The sequence below is a fragment of the Larus michahellis genome, chromosome 8, assembly GCF_964199755.1.
Source record: "Larus michahellis chromosome 8, bLarMic1.1, whole genome shotgun sequence".
Classification (NCBI taxonomy): Eukaryota; Metazoa; Chordata; class Aves; order Charadriiformes; family Laridae; genus Larus; species Larus michahellis.
This window is the reverse complement of record NC_133903.1, coordinates 51,761,239-51,778,140: the sequence shown is the minus strand read 5'-3', so window position 1 is coordinate 51,778,140 and position 16,902 is coordinate 51,761,239. Positions and strand designations below refer to the sequence as shown.

Below are 16,902 nucleotides of genomic sequence, written 5' to 3'. Positions count from 1 at the left end.
TGTACCGGCCTGGGAGAAAGAGAGGGACGTGAAGGTGAGTAACGGATGTCTATGAAGAAGCATGTGAAGAAACAGATGGAAGACGTTCCCTAAATTACTTACCTTCAGACTGAAAAAAGAAAGTCTCTATCTCCCACATCCAGATGACTTTACCATCAGCATCTCAGACTGCGGCAGGACCCCAGAGAAAGCATCCCTGAGACAGAGACCTGCCATCCCTGATGGAGAACACCGCTTTCCCTGCTCCACCTCCCCGTGAAGTCCTCCAGGACCCAGAGAGTTAATCTTTCTCCCCCCAAAAATGTACCAGCTCCTTTCTTTAGCTAGGAGCTAGTCTGGCTACTCATCTTACCTGAGAGAGAGTAGTTTCACTTCCCCCCGGAGGCGTAAATACTCCTGTGCCAGAAAAGCTGTCAGCTCTTGTTGGCGGGTGACTCCTCGCCTGGCAGAGGGACGGAACTCTCCTCCCTCCGTGCGTCACCGCACCGCTTCCAGCCGGAGGGAGAGCTCATCCCGGCCCATAATCCGCCTTAGCCTGGATGCGAACGGACACCTCAATGCAAGAAAAGTTCAGAGCTTAGTACAGGCTCTTGGCTGATATTAGAGATAACGGTAATTAACCGCTCTGCGATGGCAATGGTTTATTGCTGGCTGATCTCCCGATGCTTTTTCTTAAGCATTTTGTGGGAAAAAAGTGGGCCTTGCCGAGGATGGAGAGGGCAAGGAGGGGGAGAGGATGGAGAAGGCAGAAGGAGACAGAAAGCAGTTGCGTGAGTCTCCAGCTCAGCACGCGAGGCTTGAGAAGCATGCGAAGGCTTTAACGTGAGCAGGAGACAGGATCTATGCGTTTACCCATTCTCAGCTCTATTTTGGGAGCCACAGGATTCCCGGGTGGGGGTAAGGAAAGGCCACTGCTCCCCATCGGCAGAGTTTTGCAGCCATCGCATTTCTATCCTTGCGAGAGTTACGAAAATATTGAGTTTTGATTGTGTCAGGAGGCACTGGAATTGCTGTCTCATTTCACGAGGTATTCCTCTACTCGAGGCTGCCAAACTGAATTTTACAGGAATCTCTTGTATTAAAGGAGACTGAAAAATCGCACCCTCATCACCTTCCCGTGCAGAAGTCCTTCACCCATCACTTATTTGCAGGGGTGAGGACCAGTCCATTTACTCAGTCCTCCATCTGAAATTGTCCTGTATCTCCACGAGATGCTCCACGCGCCGGAGCCCGTCCTGTCGCTCCCCGCAGAAAGGAGCAGAATCTTCTTCTGAAAGCTTCCAGCTCCCTTCTGCTCAGCTCCATACCCGTGGGAGTCGCTTCCCAAGGTGGATTGCCAAAAAAGCACATCTGCGGTCGAAAGGAGGCGAGCAATTCGGAGAGAAGTAAAAGGGCTTAACAGATACCCGCTTTCAAAATCAGCTTTTGACCTGATTTTGTGCTGAGTTTTCGGGTGAAGAAGGGGCATCGGCAGTCTATCAGCATAGCACCGTATTAAATACGCCTCCATTTATCTCCGATAAGACTAATGCGGTTCCTTATTATTGGAACAATGGTATATTTTTGTCACCCTTAATTATTAACTTATCTGGCTGTGATTGCTTCACTTATGAAAAGAATATGCTAGGTAACGATAAAAGCTATACAACTCTTATATAACCAACATTTTTAACTGTTTTTTTTTATTTTTTTCCAGCCGTTCTTTTCCTTTTTCGCTTTGCTTACAGCTTTTCTATTTTTCTTTGGCATAGGTAAGTAAACCCAAAGGGCTGGATCCTACAGTTAACTCTGATGTTTTTGGAGCATGGCCTGGAGTTTTATCAGTTTACATCATCTGGGAGTGGGCCCGTGAAATTTTTAAAACGTTGAAATAAATGAAAGCAGACAGGTGACAGAGTGACAGCACCAGGAGGAGAATGGCGACAGCCAAGGCAGAGAAAGTCTTAGCTTTATTTGGAGGAAAAGGGCCCGCAAGTACACGTGGTACCCGGAGGTTAAACACACACGCAGATTTGCTGGGAGCTGAAAACGGGAGAAAAATGTGGCCTGTATAGAAAAATAACTTCCAGTGTTTTCTTGCGGTGACGTTGGCACGCCTTCACCGTCATGCTAGCCCCGAATGCTTTCTGCACGTTCCCACGGCATTTGCCACTCTGGGCAAGAGGAAGCCGGAGACAAGTGATGGCAGAGGGTACCCTGGAGTCGCTCTTCACCGGCTGTGGTTCACAACTGCCTTCATGACAAAGTTCACCCTGGGCATCTTGGAGGCCACTGGTTCATGTGCCCTTTATGTCATGAGTCCAAAATAATATATTTATTGCCTTTCAGCGGCTGCAGCTCCTTTCTGATTCTCAGCATAGTCAGCGTCTCCAGGATCTCAGCGATGGAAGGAGACAGAGGACCACCACCACCTCTCCGACTGCTGCCCCTCCTCACTCCCAGCCAGTCTCGTGCCCAGAGGGGCCATGAAGCCAAATGATGGTTGCCTATGAGCTCACTCTCCTCCACCACCGCTCAGCTACAAGGAATACGGCCTCCCTCAGTTTGTAGTTTCAGTGCTGGATCCCCAGGTCCTTCAGCAACCAGCTCGTCATAGAATCATAGAATGGTTCGGGTTGGAAGGGACCTTAAAGATCACCCAGTTCCAACCCCTGCCCTGGGCAGGGACACCTCCCACCGGACCAGGTTGCTCCAAGCCCTGTCCAGCCTGGCCTTGAACCCCTCCAGGGATGGGGCAGCCACAGCTTCTCTGGGCAACCTGGGCCAGGGGCTCACCACCCTCACAGGAAAGTATTTCTTTCTAATATCTAATTTAAATTTCCCCTCTTTCAGTTTAAAACCGTTACGCCTCATCCTATCGCTCCACTCCCTCATAAAGAGTCCCTCCCCATGTCTCCTATCATGCCAGCTACCTTGCCACAGCCGTTTCATTTTTGCTGCTGAGGACACTGGCCCCAGTGACAATGAAGGGAGGGCTGAATTCCTTTCCCAGCCCGGCTCTCTGTTTTGACAAGTGATTCTTTTTATAAATCCCAGACAGTGCGTCTTTTCAGAGGCAGTTGTAAAGCTGGATTTGATACACGTCAGAGAGAATACACGAAAGCTCTCGCACGTTCTGCGGCGCGGTGGTTTTGGTTTTTTTTTTGGGTGGCCCTGCGAACGTGCTGACCGGCAGCTGACCTTGCCTCCTGACGCAATGCACGGCCACCGAAGGAAGGGCCCCTTTCTGCCGTCGTTAATATCCCAGATTTCACTTCACGCCCTACATCTGCTTCCTCCCAAGACGATGACTGGGGTCCCACCAGCCACCTCCAACAACTCATCGCTGGAGGAGCAGGGCCACACAACATGGCCAGGAGGGCACAGCACATAGGGTGCAGCCCAGGCATCCTTGCTTGGTTCCATGTCCTGCCTTCCAGCACCAGAGTTATTCCTTCTCTTGGTGAAGCCATTCCCAGTGAAAACATGGTGACTGCGGCCTTGAGAGGACAAGGGGAAGGCGAGGAAGAACCAGCAAAGTCACCCTGAGGACTAGGTGAGCTGAGCAGGCTGGGCTACAGCCATCTGGACACCCTTCCCCATCACAGATGTTAAACAAGTCCTTCTACATTAGATTAGGTCCACCTACACCTAAAATAGCCTCACAGAATCATAGAATCATAGAATCATAGAATTGCTTAGGTTGGAAGGGACCTTACAGATCATCTACTCCAACCATCAACCTAACACTGATAAAAACCATCACTAAACCATATCGCTAAGCACTACATCTATCTGTCTTTTAAATACCTCCAGGGATGACAATTCCACCACTTCCCAGGGCAGCCTGTTCCAATGCTTGATAACCCTTTCGGTGTTAAAATTTTTCCTAATACCTAATCTAAACCTCCGTCGGTGCAACTTGAGGCCTTTTCCTCTTGTCCTATGACCTGTTACTTGGGAGAAGAGACCAAGGTCACCATCCTAAAGATCCTTGTCTAAGCCCCGAGATGGTGTTTCGCTTTCCCGGAGAGCTACCTGGCAGTTTCTGAAGTAACTATAATCCCATCATCCCTTTTTGATTGATCTTCCAACAGCCACCACAGCTCCAGCTGTTGTACTGAACCCTCTGCCCTCCTCCTCCTCACGTCAGCATGCATCTCTACTCCCTCACACGAAATATTTGTGAAACCTGAGAAGCGGGTCCTGAATGATAGGTGTTCTATTGATAAATACCTTTCAGAAAACACCCTCTGGAAGCCGGGCAATTGAGCAATATAAAGTAAACCACATTCTTCCCATACACCCTCTAAAGAGAAGGTTTTCTAAGGTACAGGGAGCAGATTTTATGAATCAAACAGCAGTAGGAAAGTCTCTGCTGTCTTTTTGAAGCCTCCTGGGCCTCGCAAACACGCATCCAGGTGGTGAAAGGTCATCTGGAGCCACTCCGGTTCCTAAGTCTCTAAGTCTTCAGACAGGTGAGACCGTCACACCAGCTATTTTCCACTTAGGTTTACATAATCAAAAGGATTTAGCGGTGTTTGGCTGCCCTCCCTCGTGTTCCTTGGTGGGCTACGTGCTTCTCCTGCCCCACTACAGCTCTGCTTTGCCTCAGAAAGGCACAGAGCTCTCCCCAGACCAGGCTGGCTTTACATCTTGCTGTGCCACAAAGCGACTTTTTTCTTTCAGAGGTGACACCTAAGTATGTGTCATCCCTCTGGAATATTCTGGCAGGTCTTCTGATATCACCAGTCTATAAAGCAGCTGATGATGATAGTCCCCTGTATTTTTTTCCTTAAAGCCCTCAAGCTGAAATTTGTCATTTTTCTTTGATTGCTGGGTGTACGAAAGCTCTCAAGATTCGTTCAGCCCATATCCAGAATGACATGCGTCAACCTGCCCCGTGTCACACAGAAAACCCCATGCCAGCCTACGTCCCCCGATGGGCTTTTCCTTCCAGGCGACCGAATATGCTTTGGTTTTCTCAGTAGAGGGAGCTTCTCACACAGCAGTGTGAACACCACGTCCCTCCAACCCTCTGAAAGCACGTCCCATCTCCGGCAGAACTGGCGCTGTGCCAAAGAAACGAGCAGGAAACCCAACGGTTGAGGGAAACGTGCTCCTAACCCATAGTGACCACGGGCTGGTTTGTTTATTGAATTAAGAAGGCCTGCAGCCTTCCCAAAATTCTTGATTAGTTTTTGTAACTATTACTGTTAAAACGCCCGTCCTTTTTGACACCCTGGTACCACTCAGCAGCAGCTCGGTGGCAGTCAGTACCAGGCCTATGGGAGCTTGCATGAAAAAAGGGGCTTTCTAATGCTTTTCAGTGCCTTTCTTTGGTTCCTCTGAATGCCTCTTCTTACTTTCTTACGGAGACAGAAGCCTTCAGCCTACTTTTGTCTATAGCTCAAATGCTCTGTATATTATTATCATGTCCCTCTTAGCTGTCTCCTTAGACAAACTGCTGCATCTTCTTCATTCTTTCGTTGTCCAAAAGCCTTTGCATAGTTATTATTCAGGGAGTGTAGCGATCGAGCAAGGAGTAACGGTTTTAAACTGAAAGAGGGTAGATTTAGATGAGAAATCAGGAAGAAATTTTTCACTATTAAGGGTGGTGAGACACTGGAACAGGTTGCCCAGAGAAGCTGTGGATGCCCCATCCCAAGGCCAGGTTGGACGGGGCTTGGAGCAACCTGGGCTGGTGGGAGGTGTCCCTGCCCATGGAGGTGGGGGTTGGAACTGGGTGATCTTTAAGGTCCCTTGCAACCCAAACCATTCTATGATTACTAAATCCCGCTTGCTAACGAGCAAGGTGATCTGTGGTGAGGTCTCACTGAGGAGATGGGCAGCTCCAGCACGGTCAACAAGAAGCCCCTGCTCTGTTCCCTGCACCCCACCTACGTGAGCACCTGTGGGGTGCACTCCCCCAGAGAGCCGAGCCAGGCAGAAAAGCACTGATCTAAAAACCAGCCCAATTCTTCACTCAGATCAGCTCCCCAACCTGTTTAACTGAGTGACAGCAGAAGCATTTGTACCGCACAGCGTGCCCAGAACAGCGTGAGTGGGCGGATGGGATGGCAGGAGTGGGAGGGAGGAGAGGAAGGCAAGCGGACTGCTTTTTTAAGAAGCACTAGCAGCTTAAACGCACTTAAAATGATAATTTAATTGAAGAGACCAGGGATTTTAGTCTTGCAAAGGCAACAAGGGAATCTTAGCTTTTCAAACCAGAGTTGCAGGCGATATTTTCCTAAGCCTACATAGATTGTTGGGTGATGTTTTGCTCACACCTAAAACATCTAAAATTGAAAAACGTCAGCATTTAAAACATCTGTCTCCCCTTCCCTTTTCCCCTTGATTCCTGTGTTTTCTGTGCTTGGCATTGCTAGGTACACAGGCAATTTCACCATAATCTTAATGGTGATTCACTCCTCTGTTTTAAAGCACAGTTTCACATTGCAATCTTTGAGCTCACCTACTCTCTTCCTTGCTGCCTATGACAAAAAAACAAGAGCAAAACATGGAAAACATTACAAATGCTTTTAATGGGTCTTCATAAAAACAATTTCAAAACAGTATTTACACTGAAGGTATAAATATCCCCTTATGAATAAATTATGCTGTTATCCAATAAACCCTGCACTTGATCACACTCAGATCATGAGTAATTATTTAGCTCCTTCGGAGAGGTTAAAATAACCTCTTTTAGGGCATGGGAAACTTCCATGCATAATTCCAGTCAGCAGACAAATTGGTACACAAAAGCAGATAACATCAAGTCAGAACTAAGAAAGAAAAGAGCTAGTGGGCAGAGTAGGCACAAGTGCAACGAATATAATTTGGCCGTGAATAAATTTAGGCTGGAGATCAGGAGACCATTTTCAAACATCAGAGCGGGGAAGTTTCAGACCAGTCTTTTGACAAAACCAGTGGGACAAAAAATGAACTGGGTTCAAAACAAAGCCTGTGAGTTGTCTGAAGGAGATTACAAGGTGTGGCTGCCTGACATAGCTGATCTCTGAACTTCGATGCAGTGATCCCTGCCAGTCTGGTGCTCCTGAGTATCTCCTATTATCAGCTAAAGGCAAAGGTGACTATTTGTCCTGCTGACAAAGATGAAGAGGCACCATGTGATATATTAGTGTGCTGTGTCAACGTCGCAGTGTCCTCACCAAACACCTCGACACCACTTTCCTCTCTGAACCCAGCGGGTCTCTCTGTGCCACTCCAAGGCCCCTGGCAGCACTGCGCTGCGTCAGCATCTCCTCCGCAGCTGCTGCCTGCAGGGCACCTCTGCCACTGTCCTCTCACACAGCATACCTCTTGAGGGACACTACAGATTTTAGTTTAAAAAAAAAAAGTCTTATCTTCCTCACAGACTTTATGTATCTTCCCTCCCACTGTTCCATCATGGAGAGTGGGAGGAAAGGAATTTTCCCGCAGGGTTTTAGAAAGGGGGTTATCCCTCTCTACCACCTCTTCCACCGCATTTTGGAGAGGGTCATCTTCTTCCTTCTAGAAATTGGACTGCATGGCACTTTTGAGTTCCTGTGGGAGTCACCTGCGCTGCCAGGTTCCCTGGTACCTCAAACCACACTATGAGGGTGCCCAAGAGAGGCACGCAGAGGTGTTTCGCTCCTGCCCCACAACTCAAAGGCACCAGGGTGAGCCCCTTGCCTGAAGGACACCGTCCACCACAGCACCTCCACCACAGAGCTGCCAAGGGCCTGTCCCCAGCTCCACGCCCCCCTCAGCCCTGACTGGGGAGGGTTCTCTCCTTAGGCCCTGTCCCCTGCCCCACAGCCCCCTCAGCTCTAACCTGGGGGTAGGCATCTCCCCCAGGCCCTGCCCCCTGCCCCAAACCCCCCTCAGCCCTGACTGGGGGGAGAGGTCCTCTGCCTCAGGCCCCGTCCCCTGCCCCACGCTCTCCTCAGCCCCTGTCTCCCGCCTCACGACCCGTCCCCATCCCTGGCCGGGGGTCTCACCCTGCCCCGGGCCCCATCCCCAGCCCTGGCCGGGGGGATCTCACCCTGGCCCCGGCCCCCTACCAGCACCGGCCGGGCTCCCCCGGCCTCCGCTGCCCCATGGCGGGGCGAGGGCGGGGGCAGCCCACGGCGTGCGCAGCGGTCCGGGTGGGGGCCGACGGCCGCGGCGGTGAGGGGAGAGCGGGGCTCGCGCCGCGTCCAGCCAATCGGCGTCCTCAGCGCCTGGTCCGATCTCCCCGGAGCGCCCTCATTGGCCGCTCCCTTCCCCTCTCCCCACGGCGGAGCCCGGCGGCGACCAATGGGGGTCGGGCGCGCGGGGAGGAGGGGGCGGGGCCCGGGCGGTGAGGGCGCGAGTGGCAGGCGCGGCATGGCGGGGTCCCGGCGGCCGTGAGGGAGCGCGTGCGGGCGGCGGGCGCCATGTCGCCGGTGTGGTCGCTGGGCGCCGGGCTGCTGCTGCTGCTGCTGTGGGTGCGGCACCGGGGGCTGGAGGCCGTGCTGGTGCACCACCGCTGGGTCTTCGTCTGCCTCTTCCTCCTGCCGCTCTCCATTCTCTTCGACGTCTACTACCAGCTGCGCGCCTGGGCCGTCTGGCGCCTCCACAGCGCCCCGCGGCAGCACGCCCAGCGCGTCCGCCACATCCAGGCTCAGGTGAGGGCCGGCTGCACCCCCCACACCCCCGCCCTGGTCCGGGAGCAGGGCTTGAACCCGGGCCCGCTCCTGGCGGCGAGCTCCACCCCCCCGCCACCACCCCCCCGCCCTGCCTCCGCTTCTCCCGGAGCCGCGGCAAAATCCAGCCGTGAATCCGGTTGCGGCGAAAAGCAAAGGAATAAATGCCAGCGCGTCTTTCTGCCCCTGTGGGGTTTTTATTTCCCCGTCTGAAACTCCTCTGAAAGTTGCGGCGTCGACCGCTGCCAGGTCCCGGTGCGGCTGCCCGGCTGCTGTCGGTGTGACATCCCTGGGGATGTGCCGTGTGTCGCTCACACGGCTTGGGCACGTACTTGTGGGACATGGGAATGGCTGGCTTAATAACCTGTTTTCATACCACTTACATCCAGCTTCTCGGCATTGTTCGTTCCAAGAGATGATTGACGGGGAGCTGAAACTTTTCTTCCGCACAGAAATGCAGATTTCTGTAATGTTTCTGTGCTCTCTAATATTTATGATAATTCTGTCACGCCTACTTCTGTTCTCTTCCTTGTCTCTCATGTTCATTGCAGATAGAGATGGTTATTAGAGTGCACAGAGTTATTCTTTGAGGGTTTGGGGTTTTTATCACCAGCTGTAGTAGCAGTTGAGCTTTGAAGAAAACACTGTAATTGATGTTTGTTCTCCAAATGTTAACCACTGTGGCTTTGCAAAATTCGTGGATCATGTGGATGGCTTACATATTTTCCTTCTCAACTTTTCTCTCTTTGCCTGTTCATTTGCAGGCTCAGACCACTTTTTTTTGTGTGTGTGTGTAGGAGGAGGAGGAGGCATTGCTTCATTAACCTTCACAGAGCTAAGATTATTTGTGACAGTGAATCCTTATAGATTTTCCTGTGGATTTTTAAAACTCTTTGTTAGTTTCATGATAGTTCTCTGAATCCCAGCTCCAAAAAAATCCAAAAGCTGCTTCCTGTACATAACTGGACCCCTCTGGCTCTGGTGGTATTTTATTTAGAAGTTGAGAGGTCTGCAGAGAGACTTCCAAAGCATCACTGCTCAACATAGAAATACACAGGCTTTGTTACTTGCAGGTAACAATATTTCTGAACGTTTTTTCACTGTGAGGGGAAAAAATGTTCCTGGTATTCATTATTGATTACACGTGTATGCCTTACAGCGCCAGTTCTGTTGTTACCTCTTGCAGGTTCGGGAATGGAAAAACGAAGGCAGCAAAAGATACATGTGCACCGGCCGGCCTGGCTGGCTGACTGTGTCACTTCGTGTTGGAAAGTATAAGAAGACTCATAAGAACATCATGATCAACTTAATGGATGTTCTGGAAGTGGACAGTGAAAGACAGGTAACAAATTCATCAAAAAGCTTTTGTACTAATGAAGTTTCTGGCTTTTTTTACTCTATTTGTAGCTGTAGAGGGGATTAAGATTCCATAAAGAATAAAGGATTTTTGTAGCAGTAGACCCACCAAATCTGAGGTTTAACAATGTGTGCTTGGATCATTCTATCCAAAAGAGCAGCATATGGAATTGCTTAGCTTTTACGTGCTGAAGTCTAAAAGACCAGATTGATTTGTGGTTTTGGGGACTGAGCAACAAGATGTTGAGGCAGAGGAGGAATCACTAAACAGTTTCAACTATTTTTAGTAGTGCTCTTAGGAAAGTAAGTCTCTGAATTCTGATAACAGATGGAAGTACAATCCAGTTAGCAGTGTTTTGTCATCGTTAACGCTGAACACTTAATTTATGTTTGGTGGGGGGAATTGTTTTTTTTTTGCTTTCCAGGTTGTTCGTGTGGAACCTTTAGTCACCATGGGCCAGTTGACTGCACACCTGAATCCCATGGGCTGGACTATTCCCGTGGTACCAGAGCTCGATGATCTTACAGTAGGTAAGAGTCATTGTGATGAGAAGAAACTCAGTGATTTTGCCGCGTTTCCATTAGCTTCTTACGCAGTAACATCTTGCATTGTTTTAAAGGTTCCTGAAATATTCTGTTGAACCTTATGTTCTGTTGTGGTATTTATGTTATAAGCACTTCCTTTTTTTTTTTTTTCAGTACTCCTTTAAAAGCCATGCCCAGAGCTTAGAAGTGGGGTTTTGTTCTCGTAAACCACCTTCATTTTGGAGTGTGTTTCATTTCATTTGTTGTGTGCTCTCTTCACAAGGTGGCCTGATCATGGGAACTGGCATTGAGTCTTCATCCCATATCTATGGACTTTTTCAACATACCTGTGTGGCCTATGAACTTGTTCTTGCCGATGGAAGCCTTGTGAGATGTTCACCAGTAAGACAAAATGTTATTTTGCTATCATTTACAATGTCATTGACAGTTACCGGTATGGATTTGTGATTTAGTATGACATACTTTTTGCAGACTGAAAATTCAGACCTATTTTATGCAGTGCCTTGGTCTTGTGGTACTCTGGGTTTCCTGGTTGCAGCAGAAATAAAAATGATTCCTGCCAAGAAATATGTCAAAATACATTATGAGCCTGTGAGAGGACTGCGGAAGATTTGTGAAAAGTTTACTGAAGAATCTAAGAAAAAGGAGAATAGTTTTGTGGAAGGACTTGTGTATTCTTTGGAAGAAGCAGTCATCATGACAGGAGTCTTGACTGATGAAGCAGAGCAAAGCAAGGTAACTAACAGGAGATCACTCATAAAGAAAAAAAGTACCCCCAAAGTTTAACTGAAGCTGTACTATATGCCAATATAAAAACAGAATTGTTGTAAGATTGGAACAGTCTTTTAACATGGAATTAAAAGTTAGATCTGTCCATCAGAATATTTTAAATTACAGGTCTTTATTACTACAACAGTCTGTACTGTAAATCTCTTCAGTTGATAAGAAATTAGCCACCGATTTAATTATTCTAGCAAATAATTTATTCTACAGCCTTTTCATTGCAGTACCTAAGGAGGAAGAGAAGTATCTTTTCTCATGTACAGAACGATGCTGGTTTAAACTGCAGTTGTTTGCAGAATCACAGAGTAGTTTGGGTTGGAAGGGACCTTTAAAGGCCATCCAGTCCAAGCCCCCGGCAGTGAGCAAGGACATCTCCAACTAGATCAAGGTTGCTCAGAGCTCAGCCAACCTGACCTCGAATGTTTCTATGGATGGGGCATCTACCGCTTCTCTGGGCAACCTGTGCCAGTGTTTCACCACCCTCAGTGTAGAAAATTTCTTCCTTCTTTCTAGCCTAAATCTACCCTCTCTTAATTTAAAGCCATTACCCCTTGTCCTATCACAACTTGCCCTGCTGAAATGTTTGCCCCTATCTTTCTTATAAGCCCCCTTTAAGTTCTGGAAGGCTGAAATAAGGTCTCCCTGGAGCCTTCTCTTCTCTCGGCTGAACAACCCCAGCTCTCTCAGGCTGTAAGTCAGTCAGTTATTCAGAGTAACTCTTTTCCCAGCAAGCTTTTAATACAGTTAATATCGGTAAAACACATCAGGGACGTTTCTGGGAGGGACATGCTAATTGTTCACTGTGTCCCTCACCCTGGATTTTTCTCCTCTGCCATAATGAGACTTTGGATTAATGATGAGTTGGGAGATCGATGTTTTAGGAATCCAGTTCTGTCACATTCATGGCCTTTTAATTAGCTTGTAACAGGCAGGCCTTAGCAAACCTTATTTAAATTAAACCTTAGTGGCAAAAAGCATAAGAAGGAGCCGTGCATGTGGAGAAACGAAGGCTCCCTAGATCTCTTGTGACAGTCTCATGCGAAGTGTCACAGAGGGTATAACACTGATTCCTCACAGTGAAGGAATTTGGGGACATAGTTAATGTTGTCTGGTAAGGTGTAACTGTTATCTGTGTTGGTGTTTGCTAATAAATGCGTGTTTTCTTGTAGATAAACAGAATTGGCAACTACTACAAGCCGTGGTTCTTTAAGCATGTGGAGAAGTATTTGAAAGCTGACAGGACTGGAGTAGAATACATTCCCTCAAGACATTATTACCATAGACATACACGCAGTATCTTCTGGGAGCTCCAAGTAAGACCAGTTCCAAAATTAAAATAACACCTACAGGAAGATGCCCAGTGTACTCTTTCCCAATATAGGTACAATGTGTCTTCTTCCTCATGGCAATGCTTCTGTCTTTCATGGCAGAAAAAAACAGTGACATTTATGGCAAATCTAAAAGCCCTGCATTTGGGCAAAACAAATCCATAAGCACTTTTTTATATATTACATATATTATGACATTACATCATAACCTCCTAATTTCCATTTTAGTGCTTTTCTGAATTTAGACCTTAAGTACGTATTTCAGTGTCAAGCTTTTATAGCTACTAAGTGATTTCCAAATGCAGACAATGGAAAAAACATGAATGTGAAATTATGGCTGAAAATTTGCCCTGCCTGAACTAATTATATAGTAATGTGAATTTTGTAAGTGTATTTGTTGTGATGTGCATTTACGCAAAACTTTATTGGGCATTCTGAAATACCAGATCCCTTCAGCTCCTGGAAAAGTTAAATGGGAGTTGGCTGTGCAGGAAGTACTTAAAATTTTACAGCTTAAAAATTCTTTTAAGACCTGATCTTGTATGTGTTTATTCTTGCAAGGGTTCTGTAAGTTTAGCTTCTTAGGTGCTCCTTCCTTGGCTGTTTTAAGATAATAGTCTATTGTTCTCTGAACTTCATTCTCTTAAAGTATTTGTGGCTGAGTATGTTGTGATTCATATGACTGAAAATCAATCATTGTAACTGGAGGAGGCTCAGGGCAGGGCTGTGTAGCTGACTTCGCTCCAGGCCTCTCTTACTTGTTCATAGTTGCATTATAGTAGTTTAGCAAAAGTATCAGCAGTTAAATTTATTGAAAATCTGGCTTAATATTGCTCTGAGGATTCTGAAGTATTGTCTTTTGGTTCACTTACACATCCTTAAGTCAAACTTTTTTCTTTCCTCTTTAAAGGATATAATTCCTTTTGGCAATAACCCCATTTTCCGTTACCTGTTTGGCTGGATGGTTCCTCCAAAAATCTCTTTGTTAAAACTCACCCAAGGAGAAGCTATTCGAAAGCTGTATGAGCAACACCATGTTGTACAGGACATGTTGGTCCCAATGAAGAGCCTTGAGAAGTCTATTCAAACCTTCCATGTTGACCTTAATGTAAGAACATGTGTTTTTAAAATGTGGTGAAACTTGGACTATGTGCAATAACAGCCATGACTTTTGGTCTTAAAGCGTGATAATCTGCTTATGTAAAAGTTTGTTATCTTATCCTGAGGAGTACTGTGCTTTGCGAGTCTATGTTACAAGGCAGCACAAGAAATCAGCGCAGCTTTCTGAAAAAAGAATGAAAACATGAGATTCAAATTTTAGTAGAAGGCAAACATTTCTAGAAGATTTCATCACTTAGTAAAACTTGAACTAGTCTTTCTTTCATCTGAAATCACTGGCAGTCTCACTGAAGCCAAACTGTGGGAATTTATTTCCCTTTGTTGCTTTTATTTCTGAATTGTTTTTAGTTAGTGTAAGAAGTACAAACTTGGCAATTTCAGTCTTGGGCTGACCTGGAAAAGAAAACTCTTCGTTCTCTTTTTACTCAGAGTGTGTATTCAGTTGTTGCTTTGGGATCAGGGGTATTTACTTTTTTTCTTCATTTCAAATATTTTAGGGTGAGATGTAATTCTAGTAGGACACAGCACATATTCTGAGCATCTCAATCTGTTTGTGTTACGGTCATTAGAAAGTGCAGCTAAGAAACACAGCAAGAGAACTGGAAAGGAAGAGCTGTGCAAGTTTCAATTCTAAATCAGGAAGAAGTCCTCTTAACTCTTCGTTTTGTCAGCTTTACTAGAGATAGCTTAAAGGATTGTTTTGTTAAAAGTAAGTGATAAAGTGTTTTCTTACCTCTGCAGGTGTACCCCCTTTGGTTATGCCCTTTCATATTGCCCAATAATCCTGGTATGGTCCACCCCAAGGGGGATGAAGCAGAACTCTACGTGGATATAGGAGCTTATGGAGAGCCCAAAAGGAAACAATTTGAAGCCAGGGCTTCAATGAGGCAAATGGAAAAGTTTGTAAGAAGTGTGCATGGGTAAGGTCCCGCTCCTTAGAGTAGTAATAATGCCATGTAATTTACACCTGTGTGGTTTGATCGCAGTTATTCTATCCTACAGCACTTTAATATTGCCATAATTTAACAACCACAATAACTGAAAACTAATACTAATTACTAATTTTGATGCTACGATTTTTAAATATGATTTTACTTTCATTATTTGATTGCAAAACCAAACAAACGAGCACACCGGCTGTAGTTCTTGCAGTGTATTTGGGAGCTGGGTAGCTTTAGGTCACCTGTGCATCCTTTCAGCTCCAGGCTGCTCTGGGAGCAGAGTCTCTGTTGCAACAAAATACATCCATGCACCCAGGCACAGAAAGATCTCAGCAGCTCTGTACTGACAGTGCATAAACCAGTTGCTGCCCAGAAGCGGTGTTAGCCTGGGTCAGTGACCGCTCTCAGCAAGGCTGGCTAGCCCAGCCCTCAAGAAGGCAGCCACTGAGCTTGCATGCTGAGGCGGGCTTGTGTCAGAGCAGGGGCAAAGCAAGTGCTCTTCTGGCCGCAGTCCCTCCAGGAATCCCACAGGCTGTTAAAGTTTGGACAGTTTTCCTGCCTGCCCTTGGGACCGTTCTGCTCCCTGCCGTCCTCGCAGCGTCACGCTGCAGCTCTGCCCCGTCCTTGCGCTGGCGTGTCCTTGTGCAGGGAGCCCAGCCTTGACTCTCCCTTGCAGTCCCTGTGCGGTGGTGGCAGTCTTTCCTCCCTCACCACTTGTACTTCCATAGCTTCCTTTTCCCTGCCCCGATTCTTATTACATAGGACCGCAGTAGGCGTGAGATGCGTGCCCACCATCTGTCACAGACTCATGCCAGCCTAATTTGCTGGAGTGTCAGTGGAGAAGCAGTAACGGGCTTGTTTCTCAGGAACAAAAAAAAACAACTACATGGTATTTTTACACCATCAGTATAATTTATCCCCATTTCTATTTTGACCTACTTCTCAGTCTAACACTGATTATATCCCATGTGGCTGAGTAACAATGGTGAGTCTGCTTTGAGATGATTTGAAGAGTGTAAAAGACTTCTAGCTACAGTAAGTGATCTGCCAGAGAACAAAGCAACTGAAAGTTAATTTTAAGCTTTTTTTAATTAACCTGAAATTAAACTTTTAAATTAAAGCTCTTTACTAACAAAGTTTTGTCTCTTCTCTACCTGTCACTGAGAAATGAACAATGGATAAATGCTTAATCTTACAGTTTCGTAATCACACACCACAATAGAGCTTTTATGTAACAGTTTTACTGCTGTACTCTGATGCTAGCTGCATTTTAGAGACTTCAGTATAAAAGTAAGGAAGAGTCCACAGCTAAATAATTATTTCATTTTTTGTTCATTTATTTGTTTTTGGACCTGTGTTACACCATGCTTTATTTATACTATAAATTCATCAACTTGGCCTGGTCTGATTTGGCAGGCTTTTGCCTTCCCAGTTATATTCTCAATGTCCTGTTCAAAGAAACCTTAAAAAGCCAAAGGACATATTGCTCCATCTGCCTTGAATGCATTTTGTAACACAGGCTAATAGGAGACACCGTGGCTTTACCTCCGTGGACCATAAGAAAGCATGCAGAAAAAATGCATCCTTTTATTTTAAGCTGGAATTAAAAGGTTTTGAACGGAAGAAAAAGGAAACCAAGCTTTCAAAAGCAGTTAGAAAAGTATTTGTCAGGGAGTATTTAGCTCATGGGTGGTTTTTGGTGCAAGGGGCCAGACTTTTGATTTGGGGTAACTATTGAAGCTCTCTCTAGACCTGTGTTTCTGTGAAAACAGGTTGTTAGAATACAAGTTTTCAGAAGATTTGGTTAGGACATATAAACATGAACCACTATTTTATACACATCTTTTAGTCCTTCTTTTCTTTTCTTTTTGTAGTAGCAAAACTAATGAAAGTATCGATACATTGACGGCTAAAGAAGTGTCCTCAACCAAATTTTAAAAGCAACGGTTACTTTAATTGCTTTCTTTGCTCATCTTCCCCTTCAACAAAATGACTGTAGCAGTATTCTGCTGTTTTCACTGTTACATGTTATTTCCTCTTGGAAAAGAGATCATGGTAATGTTAAATCCACAAAACATAATTGGCTGAGTGTCCCAGCATAATTCATGTAAGCACTTATATTTGCTTGTATATAAAAAGCATTTTTGATGGGTTTTTTGTTGAATATTTGCTATTCGTAGCTTACCCTAAATTGTTTTT

General features: G+C 46.3%; 1 protein-coding gene across 1 annotated transcript in view; it reads left to right on the top strand.

Moving 5' to 3' along the window:
* Positions 1 to 8,290: 8,290 nt before the first annotated feature.
* Positions 8,291 to 16,902, top strand: part of DHCR24 (24-dehydrocholesterol reductase) — an 11,065-nt gene continuing 2,453 nt past the window's right edge. Inside the window, exons 1-9 of the mRNA XM_074597100.1 lie at positions 8,291 to 8,612; positions 9,817 to 9,972; positions 10,412 to 10,517; positions 10,795 to 10,913; positions 11,004 to 11,267; positions 12,485 to 12,628; positions 13,554 to 13,751; positions 14,504 to 14,682; positions 16,492 to 16,503. Coding sequence (XP_074453201.1) covers positions 8,382 to 8,612; positions 9,817 to 9,972; positions 10,412 to 10,517; positions 10,795 to 10,913; positions 11,004 to 11,267; positions 12,485 to 12,628; positions 13,554 to 13,751; positions 14,504 to 14,682; positions 16,492 to 16,503 — 1,409 coding nt within the window. The 5' untranslated portion in view covers positions 8,291 to 8,381. The remainder of the gene's footprint in view (positions 8,613 to 9,816; positions 9,973 to 10,411; positions 10,518 to 10,794; positions 10,914 to 11,003; positions 11,268 to 12,484; positions 12,629 to 13,553; positions 13,752 to 14,503; positions 14,683 to 16,491; positions 16,504 to 16,902) is intronic.